The sequence below is a fragment of the Erpetoichthys calabaricus genome, chromosome 12, assembly GCF_900747795.2.
Source record: "Erpetoichthys calabaricus chromosome 12, fErpCal1.3, whole genome shotgun sequence".
Lineage (NCBI taxonomy): Eukaryota > Metazoa > Chordata > Cladistia > Polypteriformes > Polypteridae > Erpetoichthys > Erpetoichthys calabaricus.
The window spans coordinates 34,512,480-34,528,796 of NC_041405.2; the positions used below are offsets into that span (position 1 = coordinate 34,512,480).

Genomic DNA, 16,317 nt, shown 5'->3' on the forward strand with positions numbered 1-16,317 from the left:
TGTTATCCGTGGAAGATGCACTACATTACCTTTCTTGTTGCAAGTTAAGATTTTACATGTCAGAATTGTTCGACAAATTTTGAATACAACTAATCTTGTCCTATTACATAGCCCACCACTCATGCATAAATTGCGCAATAACATTACAACACATCCTTTCAACAGTACCGATCGAATAATTTCACGTTAATTCATTTTCATTTCTCGGTGCTAGGATTACCTGTGTACTCATTTCTTCTGTTGATAACCCTTCGGGATGAAGTTCTTCAATAAGATTTGGACATAAAAAGTCTTCTTTTATTGGGAACTTAAAGTAAGGAAAACATAAAAATTTATACGAGCACAGGAACTGTGTCTGACAAAAGCATTCACAAGAATGAGAGGTGAGAGGACCGTGGGCGTGGACCGTTAACCTGAAATGGTTGAGAGGTGGGCGGGACTTGAAAAAATCTCTTGGCAATAGTCTCATCTCAAGATTTTATTTTATAATAGAGAGATATAAAACATTAAATAATTGATTGCATAAGCATTTGACCTTTTCAAGTCAGTATTTAGTAGATGCATCTTTGGCAACCATGACAACTTTGCACGTCTGGAAACTGCAGCTTTTCCCCATTCTTCATTGCAAAACCGCTTAAGCTCTGTCAGGTTGCATGGAGATCACGAGTGAACAACCTATTTCAAATCCAGCCAAAAATCCTCAATTAAATTGACATCTGGGCTCTGACCAGGACATTCCTGTGTAGCTTTGGCTTTATGCTTGGGGTTGTTTTTTTTGCTGGAAAACAAATCTTCTACCAAGGTGTAGGTTACTTGCAGACTGTATCAAGTTTTCCTCAAGGATATCCTGTTTTAATCCTCTATCCTCACAAGCCTTCCAGGACCTGCTGCAGAGAGGTTTTGACACTGTCACCACCACGGCTCACAGTGGAGATGGTGTGCCTTTGATAATACACTGCTTAAGCATGGCATTTAGTCTGATGGTTAAAAAGCACAATTTTTGTCACATACAATCATAGACCTTATTTCTGCTGACTTCAGAGTCTTCTATGTGCCTAATGGAAAACTCTGTGTGCATTTTTTTTAACAGCGGCTTTCTATTTGCCACTCCCCCATCAAGCTGTGACAGGTGAAGCACCCTGACAACAGTTGTTCTCTGCACAGTCTCTCCAATCTCAGCCACTGTAGCTCATCTTCTTCTTGCACAATCCCTCAGTTTATGTGAATGATCTGCTCTAGGCAGATTTACAGCTGTGCCATACTCTTTTCATTTCTCAATGATTGATTTTACTGGACTCCAAGGGACTTGTACTTTTTATTGACCTTTTCATGAAGTTGCTTGGACTGTTCTTTTGCCATCGTTATTTGGGTTAGGCCACCATACTGATGTACTACAAGGTGAACCTTCCAGATGAGGAGCATTTATACTACAATCAACTGAAACCCCAGACAGGGGATCTCCATTGAACTATGTGACATCTAAAACTACTTGGCAGCACCATTGAGGTTTTAAGTGTATCACATTAAAAGAGGTGAATACTTAAGTGATCAATCATTTTATGTTTTGTATTTGTGATTAAATTTAGACCACTTTGACATTAAAGTATATTTTTCTAATAAAATATGAAAAATTCCAAGTGGGTGAATATGTTTTATAGGCACAATAATAATGGAGACTGGCCATTACTTAAATAAAAAAAAAAAATCACCAAGGCTTAGAACATTTCTAAAATTGAAAAAAATTTTAATTGCCTAGCGCAAAATCTTCTTCTAAATTATTATTAATAATAGCAACAATAATAATAATATTCTTAGACTCTCAAAATCCACCTGATAGTAATAATAATAAATGGCCAAAAACAGTTTTTGCTCTGTTTGCACTCTTTATAATACCTATTATGATAGATTTACAAATAAATCAATAAATGTAAAAGAATCCATACATTAAGAAAACCTTAAATAAAATGTTTGACAACCACATAAACACATGTTGATCTACAAAACTCTGAGGAACTCTCAGTGACAGCTGCCCACAACAAGGCACTCTAATGGACAGAAAGATCAGTTTTCAGATGGAGTCAATGTGCTCCTTTTTTAGAAGGTTTTGATGCTGTTGATGTGGAATGTTTGTTGATTACCTTGTTAAAGATGTCCTATGTAATATCTACATGGTTTCACAAAGTCTGATGTGCTGAAATTCTAAAGAGAAGGAAGTGGCTTGAATGAAAGATAAATGGTCTAAAAGAAAGCTGCAAACATCCCTTTTCTAATAAAACTATGCATAGATTTTGGCATCGAGCTAAACAGAACAAATCAAGGACTGTTGCCTGTACAGCACAAAAAGCCTGTCCTCAGATGTCAATACTGGTACATCACTACAACTTCTCCTGTAGCTATAACAAGTTCAAACAGAAGAGTGTGTTATAATGAGGTCTAGGTTGAGGATAAAAAAAGAAGTACGAAATGACAGTCTTTAAAAATTGTTCATGTGCATATGCAGTGGCAAGGCCTCTTGGGATACTTGATTCTTGTCTTTTTTAATTGCTGTCAGTAGTATGCCATTGAAGATTGCTGTCATCACCTGCAGAAGCAAAGAAAGAAATGAATCAGTGGAACTGAAGGTACACATCAATGAGGACAATGTTCCAGTTTCTTCCTGCTTTCTGACTGCATTCAACTTTTTTGTTTTCTTTGTTTGAGATCTTGTGAATGTGAGTTCCTGAATTTAGATTTCCATACCTTTTACAAAACCCTCATTTTAAGTTCAAAGTAGGCTGTTCCGCCTGTTACTCCTTCTCGCCTTTTCACAGAACCACTTTTCCAGACCTTCAAAGGGGACTAGGAGTTAGATGTCACCTGGGATCTTTAAATGGCTTACCATATCAAAGGGAGGCTAATGACACAGCCTCACATTATGCAGCAGACAGTATTTGTCTGCAAATTACCTTCCTTATAAATGTGATTACATTTTTTTCTATGCACAAACGTAGGGTCAATGAATATGTACACAGACAGGTGTTGTGGGTGGGGGGGCGTCACAGACATTCATCTTTAAAAGGACAAAGCTCAGAAAAATTAAAGCATAGCACACACTAAGAAGAACAAATGAACTAGAAAAACAAAAAGCAACTTTTTCAAAATGCTTAAAGAATAAGGGAGCTTTGCCAGTCATGGCAGGCCAGTAAGATACCCAACGGGAGTGCAGCACAAGCACTAGCCACTCACTTAAGATGGCTTGGTCAAATAAATGACAGAAATATATTCCTCATTTTACTTTGCTTTAGCCTGTCATTTCTGGTGGGTATCTGCTATCACAGTATAATTTATTACATGGGTTATTATTTTATTCATAGCTTCAGAACACCATTGCACAGAGTTTTCAGTTTCAACTTTGATTTTAGAGGATCATTCAAACCTCATATTTTGCCTGTGTATACAACCCCCATAGTGAAGGGTACCATTCTTTATCTTATTGAAATGTTCTGGATCTTAATCCTGAGTGTTCCAAAGGCAGGTGAGTCCAGCATCACATGTCTAACTTCTGGGAGAAGCCTAAGGTGAGAGGATGAGAGAGCTGGAAGTTATTCCAAGCAGAATAGGAGGCAAGGCAGGAATAAACACTCAACAGGGCATCAGTCCATTGCAGGGCAAGCACACAAACACACACAAACACAAACTGGGCCAATTTAGCACTGCTAATTCACCTAACCTGTATGTCTTTGGACAGTGGGAGGAAAACAAAGTGCCCGGAGGAAACTCACATAGACATGGGAAGAACATGAAAACGCCACACAGGGAGAATCCAGGATGTGAACCCTGGTCTTTTTAGTGAAACAGCACTACCACTGTGACCACTTTAACACAAGGAAAGTGCCATTGTTTTTAATGAAGTTCATAGGTGCTCAGGTGAGACTGTTTTCTATGACACAACAGTGGTCACTTCATGTGGGCATAATAAATATAACTACAGCAATGTCATTAGTGCTCAGGTTAGCATGCCAAGACTTACAAACAGTTAACTTTGGGTCAGTCTTCGGGCATTTTTTTGTGTCTGGTTTAAGGGGTGCCTACACATTTAGTTTAATTTCAGATAATTAGATACCTCACTACCTTAACGAAAATCTCTGCGAAGAGTATCTGAAGATCTCCTTATTTAACAAGATTTATTATTCAGTACCACCAAAATGTAAAGAAAATCACAAAAGGTTGGTTCCCACTTTAAAAATCTTTTCAAGCCTTGGGCCGTTGTGTTATTATGAAAAAAAAAACAATGTTACTTTAATCCTATAACGTGACTGAAATTCTTTGCCACTGCTCTCATTGCACTAAGCCTTGGCCATACTTGTTTAAAATGCTTTTCAAATATGTGCAATGTAAAGTTATCATAATCTTTAGCTTAACTTTAAACAATTCATATGACAGAATGTATTTTGATTTACAGAGTTAATTTAGCTCTTACTGTTTTTTACAACATTGCATGTTACTTTCATGTCAGTAATAAATATAATTTGTGCAGCAGCACGGCTATAACAACATACAAGATGCAGGCTATTTAATAAAAATATATCTAACACTGTCAAAACTTTCATAAATATGACCTCTTTCACTAAGTACAGTCTGTGTCTCTTGAAACCTCCACATCAGCAAGAAGTCTTGAACAGATTTTTAATTTTTCATACCATGAATGCAGCCACTGCTATGAAGATATAAAGTATGGCTACTCCAGATGAGTTAAATTTGTTCGGAATTAGTTGGGGACAGGCCTTTGGAAAAAAAAAAACAAAGCAAAGGATTTTGGTGAATATTAATCAACAGTAACAGTAAACTCATGCTCTTTTTTTCCTTTTTTGTTTTAAGTGCTAACAGCCCCTCACGCTTGCTTACGGTCCCAGTTACATGTAGACATGACACAGATAAAGTTGGGGTGAAATGTTTCTAATAAGACATTTGCATAGGGAGAGAAATGGGAAACCTTGAAGATACAAAATGCAGTTGTGGAACAAATTATACTTTACCTTATACCACAGAGACCCCTGTATTCTGATGCAGATGAGACATTTGAATCCTGAAGGTTTCAAGCTACATCCAAGCCCAGAACAGCAAGTCCAAGTTCAAGCTCAAGGTACAGCCTTTCAGAGACTGACCTGGAACAGATGGGCGAAAGCCCTGACTCCTCAGGACTGCTGCATCGTCTCCAGTTGAGAGCGAAATGGGGAGCGAAAGTGCGGTTAAGAAAGTATTCTCTCACCTAACAGGTTTAAACGCTAAAATAGTATTTTTTATAGGAGACCCACTTACTAATCAAGGATCAGTTCCGGCTGCAAAAGGACTGGACTGGCCAAATGTTCCATTCTAGCTTTACAAAGAAAACTAGAGGTGTGGGAATCCTCATACGTAGAACAGTCTCATTTGTAGCATCAGATGTAGTATCTGATCCTGAAGGGAGATATGTGATGGTCATGGGCAACTTATTTAACTGTAAAATGATTTTGATAAATGTTTATGCACCGAATGTCAATGATAAGGAATTCATGCAAAATGTATTTGCATTCATTCCCAATGTGAACACTCATAAAATTATAATGGCTGGGGACTTCAATTGTGTTTTAAATCCACTCTTAGATAGGACTCCTGTCACAGGGGGGATGACTAACACTACAAAGACAATTACACAGTTTGTAACTGACCACAACTTATCAGACCCCTGGAGGTTTATTAACCCAAACTCAAGAACATATTCTTTCTACTCACCAGTACATCATTGCTACTCAAGAATTGATTATTTCTTTATAGATAATAATTTCTTGCCTACAATTAAATCTTGCAAGTACAATGCTATTGTTATTTCTGACCATGCACCTCTGATCTTGGAGCTAAAGTCACTATGCCCCACACACTCACCTTGCAGATGGCGTCTTAACCCGCTTCTATTAGCAGACGAGAACTTTACTGAATTTATATCCAAACAAATCAGTTTCTTCCTAGAGACAAATACATCTTCAGAGGTTTCTGCAGGAATACTCTGAGAAACTTTAAAGACCTTCTTAAGAGGACAGATTATTTCATATCTTTCCCACAGGAATAAATTAGAAACCAAGAAAGTATCAGAACTAATAAATGAAATTACTAGAGTAGATGAAGAACATGCCAGGCTTCCAAGCAAGGCTCTACATAGGAAAAGGCAGGCTCTGCATTCAGAACTCAACCTCTTGAAAACTAAAGAAACTGAACAACTAATTTATAAATCCAGGCATCATTACTATGAACATGGAGAGAAAGCTAATAAGCTTTTAGCTCAACAAATCCACAAGCAAGAAGTTCGCAATGCAATCCCAGTAATCACCAACACGAACGGAGATGAAATCATTGACCATAAAAATATAATGCACACATTTAGAGACTACTATAAATCCTTATATTCTACTGAGTTTAAAGAAGGCAAGACACAATCTATTGCATTTCTGGATACATTACAGATGCCACAAATAGGTCCTTTTAGTGTAGAGGAACTTAATAAACCTCTGGCGCTATCAGTATTACTAGATGCTATAAAGTCACTTCAAGGCGGGAAAGCAGCAGGCCCTGATGGCTACCCTGCAGAATTTTATAAGAAATTCTCCACTCAGCTGGCTCCCCTCCTATTAGCAACATTTACAGAAGCTAGAGACAATCAAATTCTACCTCAAACTTTTCGCCAAGCATTAATCACCGTCTTTCCTAAACAAAATAAGGACTTATCACAATGTGCATCATATAGACCAATTTCTCTTCTGAATAATGATGTTAAGATACTCTCAAAAATCATAGCTAGAAGGATGTAGAAAGTGCTGCCTTCGGTAATATCACAAGATCAAACTGGATTTATCAAGCGTTGACACTTATCTTCCAATCTTCGATGCCTGTTTAATGTAATAAACTCACCAACAAAGTCAAACACCCCAGAAATATTATTATCATTGGATGCAGAAAAAGTATTTGATATGATTGAATGGAAATACCTTTTCACTACATTAGAGAAATTTAGGTTTGGCCTGAACATTTGTGCATGGATCAAAGTACTGTATACCAATCCAGAAGCTTCAGTTTGAATTAACAACATTTGTTCAGACTACTTTAAACTAGAATGTGGTACCAGACAATGTTGCTCCTTTGTCACCACTGCTATTTGCAGTTGCCATTGAACCACTGGCGGTCTACTGTCGAAATTCTTATCAGATAAAGGGGATTTTCAGAGAAGGACTGGAACAGAAAATTTCTCTATATGCAGATGTTATGGTACTGTATATATCAGACCCACAAAATTCTGTGCCTGCAGTCTTAACAGCACTTACAGAATTTCAAAAGATCTCTGGTCTCAGAATTAATTTGAATAAAACTGTGCTCTTTCCAGTGAATTCTCAAGCACACAATATTAGATTGGACACCTTCCCTTTTATCATTGTAGATCAGTGCAAATACCTAGGGGTAAACATCACAAGTAAACATAAAGCTCTTTATCAACAAAATTTCGCTGTCTGTATGGAAAAAGTTAAGCAAGACTTGCATAGATGGTCAACCCTTCATCTCACTTTAGCTGGAAGAATTAACGTTGTTAAGATTAATATTCTTCCTAAGCTACTTTTTTTATTTCAAAACATTCCAATATACATTAATAAATCATATTTTAAGCAATTAGATTCAACAATAACCTTATTCATTTGGAACTCAAAACATCCATGTATCCAAAGAGCGACCCTACAAAGACCCAAGGCAGACGGTGGCATGGCTCTACCCAACTTTCAGTTTTATTACTGGGCAGCAAACATACAAGCTATTAAAAACTTGGACACAAATAGATGAACATACACAGGCTTGGTCCACAATAGAAGTAAAATTCTGCAGTGCTTCTTTATATTCCCTGCTTTGTGCCCCGATAAATGCAAGTTATCGGCAATATACTAATAACCCAATTGTGCTTCACTCACTCAGAATATGGAACCAATGTAGAAAGCATTTTAAGATGGAGAATCTTTTATCTGTGGCACCTCTGCAAGAGAACCACCTCTTTCAACCCTCGCAAACATATGCAGTTTTTAATATCTGGAAAAGATATTAAATTGCTTAGAGATCTTAATATAGACAACATCTTTGCATCCTATGAACAATTACATTCCAAATGTAACTTTCCAGCCACACATTTCTTTCACTATCTTCAAATTAGGAACTTTGTTAAACAGAACCTGCCCGATTTTCCTCATCTTGCACCCACCTCCATACCGGAAAACATATTGCTAAATTTCAAGGACTTAGACACCATCTCTGCAATATATAAAATTATCTTGCAGTCCCTCCCTTTTAAAGATCCAAGAGGACAATGGGAAAAAGATCTCTTAATCAATATATCAGAAAAGGAGTGGAAAATAGCAATGCAGTGACTTCACTCAAGCTCCATATGTGCAAAGCATACAATTATTCAACTCAAAATTATATATCGAGCACATCTGTCTCACCTAAAAACTGTCCAAAATGTTTCCAGGGCAAAATCCAACCTGCGAACACTGCAATCAAGTCCCAGCCTCACTGGGTCACATGTTTTGGGCATGCACCAAATTAACATCATTTTGGACCAAAATTTTTAAGTGCCTTTCAGACAGCCTTGGGGGTCACAATCCCTCCTAACCCATTAACAGCTGTGTTTGGTGTTCTTCCAGTTGGGTTTAAAGTGGAGAAGGACAAACAAACTGTGATTGCATTCACTACACTTTTGGCACGCAGACTTATTTTGCTAAACTGGAAGAATCCTAACTCTCCTATTTTAAGTCAGTGGGAAACTGATGTTTTATACTATTTGAAATTGGAAAAAATCAAATATTCAGTTAGAGGATCTGTACAGAATTTTTTCAAAACCTGGCAGGATCTAATCAATAATATCTTAGAATAAGTTCGTAATGCACCGAGGCAGCAATTATCTCCACATTTCTTTTTCTTCTCCATCTATCTCTATTGCCCTATTAAACTCATCAATTTAGGTATGTTTACAAGCCTTAAGTTTTACTCTGTTGGCCATGCTCTCTCTCTCAGGGGTGGGGGGGCGACTTGTTTTCAATCCTATCTTTTGTAAAAATTGATCTATTTGTATGGAATGATTACAATAAAATTAATAAAATTTAAAAAAAAAAAAGAATCTTGAAGGTTAACACGGAATGAGACTCCTTCCTGTGGTTGTTTCGCTAAAGAAACTTGTGTCACCATCACGTTGGACATTATTAGCAATGAGCAAAACCGGCACAATTTGATTCAAATACAGCGTCATGAAACTGACCCTAAAATTTGCTTTTCAAAACGTTATAATCACAGTTATGAAATTCAAAACTCACTAATTCATTTTTTTTGGGGGGGGGGGGGGGGGGGATTGGAGGGGTTTAAAAGGTTCTTTTGGGAGGAAATCAAGGATTTTCATTCTCTAAGGCCTCATATTCAAACTTCCATGTTTATCTGTGTCCTTTACTGATGCTGCATCAGGCACGTAATTTGTACCAAATCAGTAAAATCAATTCTGTTAATGCTCTTATTCACATCACAATGAAGTAGTACAGGTTTTCAAAAAATGTGACATGCTGCATAATTTTCCACACAAATTCATACTAAAGCAAATCTTTGTGCACATTACTGTGTTTACACCAAATCAAAGTATACAAGAACTACAACTCAGTATACAACAAGCTGCCACTGCCAAAATCCACCTCCCTCCTCGTTATCCTTGCAACTGCGTTAACCTAATTAAGGATATAAACATTTTCAGCAACTTTTTTTCCATTAGCAATATTTATTTAAATTCTAAATGATAAGCAGATGCCTGAATAATTAATGCATGAAATCACTTCCAGACAGAAACTACCTGTAAATGTTTGTCTTCTTTGGTAAATGCCACAAATTTTGCCAGAAGTGAAACAATTAATTTAGCATTTCTTTAACTCTGCAAAACAGAATTTCAATGTGAATTCAGTTCACACAAATAATTTCACTTATCACTAGAATTTACTGTGTAACAGATATGATAATGTGTAATGGATTGGCATTCCATTTGGAGCAGAAGGCCTTCGAGTGCCAATGTGTTGGCAAGTTAGATTCAAATTCACTTTAAGCCTGAATTCAGGACTGCTGATTAGAAAATCCTGTCATTGTAGATTGAAATTGTATTGGTGATATTCATTCCGTCTGAGTCTTTTGTTGTTTGAGGCATAGCTGTGCATTGGTTAGCACTGCTGCCTCACATCTCAGATCACACATTTCGCCATAATAATCGGCCAAGCATAGTTGACAGACTTTTCTCTAGCCTTCAAGGATGCTTAAAAGACCATTGCACCATCATTATCCACTCAAAACTAGTTCAATTTCTCCTTCCTCATTGACCTTTTAACACATTTCGTGGAGTTCTGTGAAATTCAAAAACATTTCTGTGATTTTGGCGAACACAAGGCAAAGCGAGTTCAGCGGGTTCATCCATCACTAATGGTCAAGCTGTTTGATCTTTTTTTTATTTCTTTCTGTAAATTTAACAGAAAACATGGAAGCAAGGATCATAACTAGAACTAACATATGCATATATAACTTCAGTTCTTAAGTCACACTTTCATTGTTTCTAATTAAGTTTAGTGCTAATTTAAAAATGTTCCTTTATCTATACTAATAAAAGGCAAAGCCCTCACTCACTCACTCACTCACTCACTCACTCACTCACTCACTCACTCACTCACTCACTCACTCACTCACTCACTCACTCACTCACTCATTCTCCAACTTCCCGTGAAGGTGGAAGGCTGAAATTTGGCAGGCTCATTCCTTACAACTTACTTACAAAAGTTAGGCAGGTTTCATTTCGAAATTCAAAGTGTAACGGTCATAACTGGAACCTCTTTTTTGTCCATATACAGTAATGGACTGCAGCTCACTGGCCGTGGGAGGCAGGGTTGCGGGGGTTGCGTATCGCGTCATCACGCCTCATACGTAATCACGTGAACTGACTGTGAAGGAGAAAGGACGGCCTTATATGGCATTCGTTTATAAAACAGTGGACAGGCTGTGTAAAGGCAGCTTCACAAAAAAACAGATCCTTAACAAATTGTTATTGGTATATTTTCCCTCAATTTAAAAAGGTTTTCTTTTCTTCTTAATTAAAATTTAAAAGCAATACTTCACCGCTGCGAAGCTCCTCTAGCGCTGACGTCCGAGGTTCGATTCCCGTAAGCGAGTGCAGTGAGTGTGTACGCCTGATGAGCCAAGAATTAGGGCGAAACACGTGTCGCGTACTCTTTGCATTATTTGACAGTAAACTATTTTCAACCATTCTATGATCTGCTTCTCACAACTGAAGGCACCGTGGCTGATGTTAGCTGACTTGCTGGACAACCATAAGCGTTACCTAGTAGGTAACCACCCATACAATCAGATTGTGATTCAGACTACGAATGCCATGAATGTAATTACCCCGATCTACATGCTAGAGAAAACCTCAATGAAGAAGAAACAGTGTGTAAGCATACATATTAACACGTGCAATTAAACATGTGCATTTACGGGGTGATTTCTCAGGCTTAAAAGCTCGCCTTTTATTAAAAAGGTAAATGCAAACTGTTTTCATTCTGAAGGGCACAAACCACATTAGATTTCAGCCGTTAAACGCGCAAAAATGTCGGTACACCAGATAAATAAGCACAACATATTATCAGTTGTATTGTATGCTTACAATACATATAGAAATGTGTTAATCGTTAACTAATAGTATGGGATGGTGTTTTTCGACTCAGCTACAGATGCCGATGGAGACCAGAACTGCTTTGAAAAATATGAACGCCTTGGGGCTGATCTGGAAGAAGATAGCGCAGCGCCTTGATTTAAATGAATTCCATGTCTTGGTGGGTTTGCGTAGCTTATTGTCAATATCTTTACACCTGTTTTTAAGACTTATTGACTGAAACGGGCTTTCACGAAAAAAGTTAGGGCTTTGCTACAGGATACACCCTCCACAAGTTAAGGAAATAAAAATAAAGGTATATATTTCTGTTTTATTTAAACCTTTTAAGTTCGTATGCATAGCCCCATTTGGCTGTTTTAGTTTTTTTTTTTTCTTTCTTCAGTAATATTTAATCTCCTTAAAGAAAAACAACATATGCATTTTACTTTTTTTGTATCTCTTTAGTAATATTTTAGTGTAAAAGGATAACAAGAATTTAAACCTTTTATGTTACTTTATAAAGTTATTTTACACAATGTTGAAAAATTAATAAGAAAGCTACATATTTTGGCAGCTGCTGCTTTAATTTTCAATGAAATGAAAAAAGCTCTCCAAGAGAAAACCTCAACGAAGAAGAAACAGTTTGCACTATCTAAAAAGGAGAAACCCTCATTTATAAAGGTTTGCTGCAGATGACTTAACTGAAAATAAATGAATAGTTCCTATGTGTATAATACATATTTATCTATTTTACTTATGCCTTTATTCCAGCAACTTGCAACATCTGAGGTACAATTTGTTACATTACTTTTGTTTTTTGCAGCACAGGCAGGTGAAGTGACATCCTCAGTGTCACACAGTGGTGTCAGTACCAGGATTTGAACTGACAAGCTCCGGGTTTGCTGAAATATTACTGAAGAAAGAAAAAAAAACGAAAATGGGCAAATACGGCTATGCATACAAATGTCCATCCATCCATTATCCAACCCGCTATATCCTAAATACAGGAGCCAATCCCTGCCAACACAGGGCACAAGGCAGGAAACAAACCCCGGGCAAGGTGCCAGCCCACCGCAGGGCGCACACACCCACACACACCCACACACACCCACACACCAGGGACAATTTAGAATCGCCAATGCACCTAACCTGCATGTCTTTGGACTGTGGGAGGAAACTGGAGTACCCGGAGGAAACCCAGACAGACACGGGGAGAATGTTCAAACTCCACGCTGGGAAGCGAACCCAGGTCTCCTAACTGGCACCTTTCATTGCTCCACCATGCCGCCCGCATACAAACTTAAAAGGTTTAAATAAAACAGAAATATATACCTTTATTTTTTACTTCCTTAACTTGTGGAGGGTGTATCCTGTAGCAAAGCCCTAAGTTTTTTCATGAAAGCCCCTTTCAGTCAATAAGCCTTAAAAACAGGTGTAAAGATAAACTTGCAGCACCGCTATTCAATTACACTTGCCTAACGCCTCTCCTAAGGGGACATACTGTGGGATCTGGGCATCAGTCAAAACACCAATCACAGGCCCGATTAGAAAGCGGGAAGCTGTGATTTGTCGTCTCCCTCCCATGTAGCAATCACAGCCCATGTTACAACGCACTATGTATGTATGTATATATGTATATATGTGTATGTGTGTGTGTATGTATGTGTGTATATGTATGTGTATATATATGTTGATATGTGTATATATATATGTATATATATGTGGATGTGTATATGTATATATATATATGTATATATATGTATATGTAGATATGTATATATATATGTATATATGTATATGTATATATATGTTTACATAACCTCTTTAACACACTACTTCTCCGCTGTGAAGCGCGGGTATTTTGCTAGTCAAATATAAAATCATAAATGGATTAGCCCTCCCCTTGCTTGCAGTACTTATAAGTAACTAAACTCCAGAGTATATACAGTAGAGTCTCGCTTATCCAACCTTCGCTTATCCAACATTCTGTATTATCTGACATCCCACCGAAAAAAAAAACCACATCAATCGGCAACAAGAACTGCAAGTTGCGAGTGTGAGCTTAGTCTATTTTTTGTTGCTAACTTCATTTTTTTAGTTAATTTTTTCTGTTGTTTTGTTGTAAAACATGATTACAGTGGATTATGTGGCTGGCCTTCTATGGCGTGCGTGTCTCTCACGCGTATGTGTGTGTGTGTGCGTGCATCTCTCTCGCGCGTGTGTGTGCGTGCGTGCATGCGTCTCTCGCGCATGTGTGTGCGTCTTTCTCGCACGTGTGTGTCTCTCTTTCTCTCGCGCATGTGTGTGCGTGCATGCGTGCGTGTGTGTGTCTCTCTCTCGCGCGTGTGCATGTGTCTCTCTCTCGCGTGTGTGTGCGTGTGTCTCTCTCTCTTGCGCGTGCATGTGTCTGTCTGTGTCTCTGTCTCGCGCTCTCTAACGCTGCACAGGGAAGGCACAGGGAGAGACTGAACATGTGCGGAAATCATCGGTGTGCACAAACCGAAAGGGAAACTGGCTTGTTCCTATACCGAGTGTGTGGTCGTGCACAGAGGCAAAAGTTTGGCGAACTTTTTGGTCATAACCCGATTTGTACATGTTCAGAGATGTTCGTGAACTGAGGTTCCACTGTATTAGGCTCGTAATGTGTAAAATTATAACATAGTTTGACGTTTAATAGGCTTTTTCTTAACACCTCCCATTATCCGACATTTTCGCTTAGCCAACGTTCTGCCGGCCTGTTTATGTCGGATAAGTGAGACTCTACTGTATTGTAATCTCAAGATTCACATCTCTTTAAAATGAAAATGATTACTCAAAGAGTACAAAGTATTTAGTTAAAGTGCACTCAAGAACTGTTATACGCTATCTGCGAATACCAGAGTATTGGTAAATTTTATGCCAGCAAATAAATCAACATATCATATCAATTCAACATATCATGCAATGATTAGGCTGTTCATATTGTTTTCTTACATTACTTGTTTAATTAACTGTAGTAATTTTCATTGGTCACTACCACATTTTTCCCATTTTCTTTTACTTATTTACATTGCATGTATTTTACTCATACTATACACCAATCAGCCACAACATTAAAACCATTGACAGGTGAAGTGATCAACACTGATTATCTCATTACAATGGAACCTGTCAAGGGGTGGAATATATTAGGCCACAAGTGATCAGGCAGTTCTTGAAGGTGATGCATTGGAAGTAGTAAAAAATGGACCAAATTGTAACAGCTAGAAAACCGGGTCAGAGCATCTTCAAAGACAGCAGTTTTGTGAGGTGTTCCAGGTATGCAGTGGTTAGTACCTACCAAAAAGTGGTTCAAGGAAGAACAAGTGGTGGACCAACAACAGTGTCATGGGCGCCCATGGCTCATTGATGCACATGGAGAGCACAGACTAGCCCGTCTAGTCCAAACTGACAGAAGAGCTACTGTAGTACAAATTGCTGAAAAACCTAATAATGGCCATGAGAGAAATGTGTCAGAACACAAACTTAATGCTGGCCATGAGAGGAAGATGTCAGAACACATAGTGCATTGCAGCTTGCTACATGGCCACAGACCAGTCACAGCACTCACACTGACCCTTATCCACCACCAAAGGCACCTACAATAGGCATGTGAGCATCAGAACTTGACCACGGAGTAATTGAAAAGGGTGGCATGGTCTAATGAATCTTGTTTTCTTTTAGATCATATGGACAGCCAGGTGTGTGTGTGTTGATTACCTGGGGAAGAGATGACTGTACGATGCATTATGGGAAGAAAGCAAGACATCAGAGGCAGTGTTTTGCTCTGGGCAATGTTTTGCTGGGGAAACTGGTGGATGTTATCTTGACTTGTATCATCCACCTAAAGACAGATGCAGACCCCATACACCACTTCATGGCAATGGTATTCCCTGATGGACCTCTTTCAGCAGAATAATGTGCACTGCTACACTTTGTTGGAATTGTTTAGGACCAGTTTGAGGAACAAGGTGTTGACCTGGTCTCAAATTCCACAGATCTCAATCCAATTAAGCATCTGTGGGATGTGCTAGAGAAACAAGTCAGATCCAAGGAGGTTCCACTTCACTTCTTATAGGACTTAAAAGGATCTGCTGCTAGAATCCTGGTGTCAGATACAACAGGACACCTTTCAAGGACTCGTGGAGTTCATGCATGTTTTGGTGTCAAGAGGGGGACGTCCAAAATATTAGGCAGCTGGTTTTAATGTTGCGGCTGATGGATATATATTTATATTGTAATTGTCTTCTTGCAATTATTACTATTGAGAGATGTGTATCTGCCAAAAATATCATTAAAAATCATTTTAATAATTGTAATTTTATTTATAATTGTCCTATGGCAATTATGAAAGAATCATGCCTACTAATAATACATTATAACAAGAAAATCACTTTTATTTATTGTACCTAATGGCACTCTAAATGGCTGTCCTGTATATTGCTTGTAGCTTTTTATTGATTCTTTCACAGGTAATAAACTCAGAGAAATAAACTATGATATTGGAACATGTTTTTAGCATTGTTTCTTAGTATATTTTAACCTACTTCCTCTTCCTTGACATTTTACTGCTAAGATAAAAAAAA

The 16,317-nt window shown here is 38.0% G+C and overlaps 1 protein-coding gene across 4 annotated transcripts in view; it reads right to left on the reverse strand.

The window, feature by feature from the left end:
- Positions 1-1,863: 1,863 nt before the first annotated feature.
- LOC114662065 (CD9 antigen-like) overlaps positions 1,864-16,317 on the reverse strand; it is a 140,041-nt gene continuing 125,587 nt past the window's right edge. For 3 of the 4 annotated variants that reach the window (XM_051934400.1, XM_051934398.1, XM_051934399.1), the window contains 2 exons: positions 4,680-4,763; positions 2,394-2,581 (listed from right to left, as the gene is read on the reverse strand). In XM_051934400.1, the coding sequence (XP_051790360.1) occupies positions 2,474-2,581; positions 4,680-4,763 (192 nt within the window). In that variant the 3' untranslated portion in view covers positions 2,394-2,473. The other variant, XR_007936334.1, reaches the window with a different exon arrangement.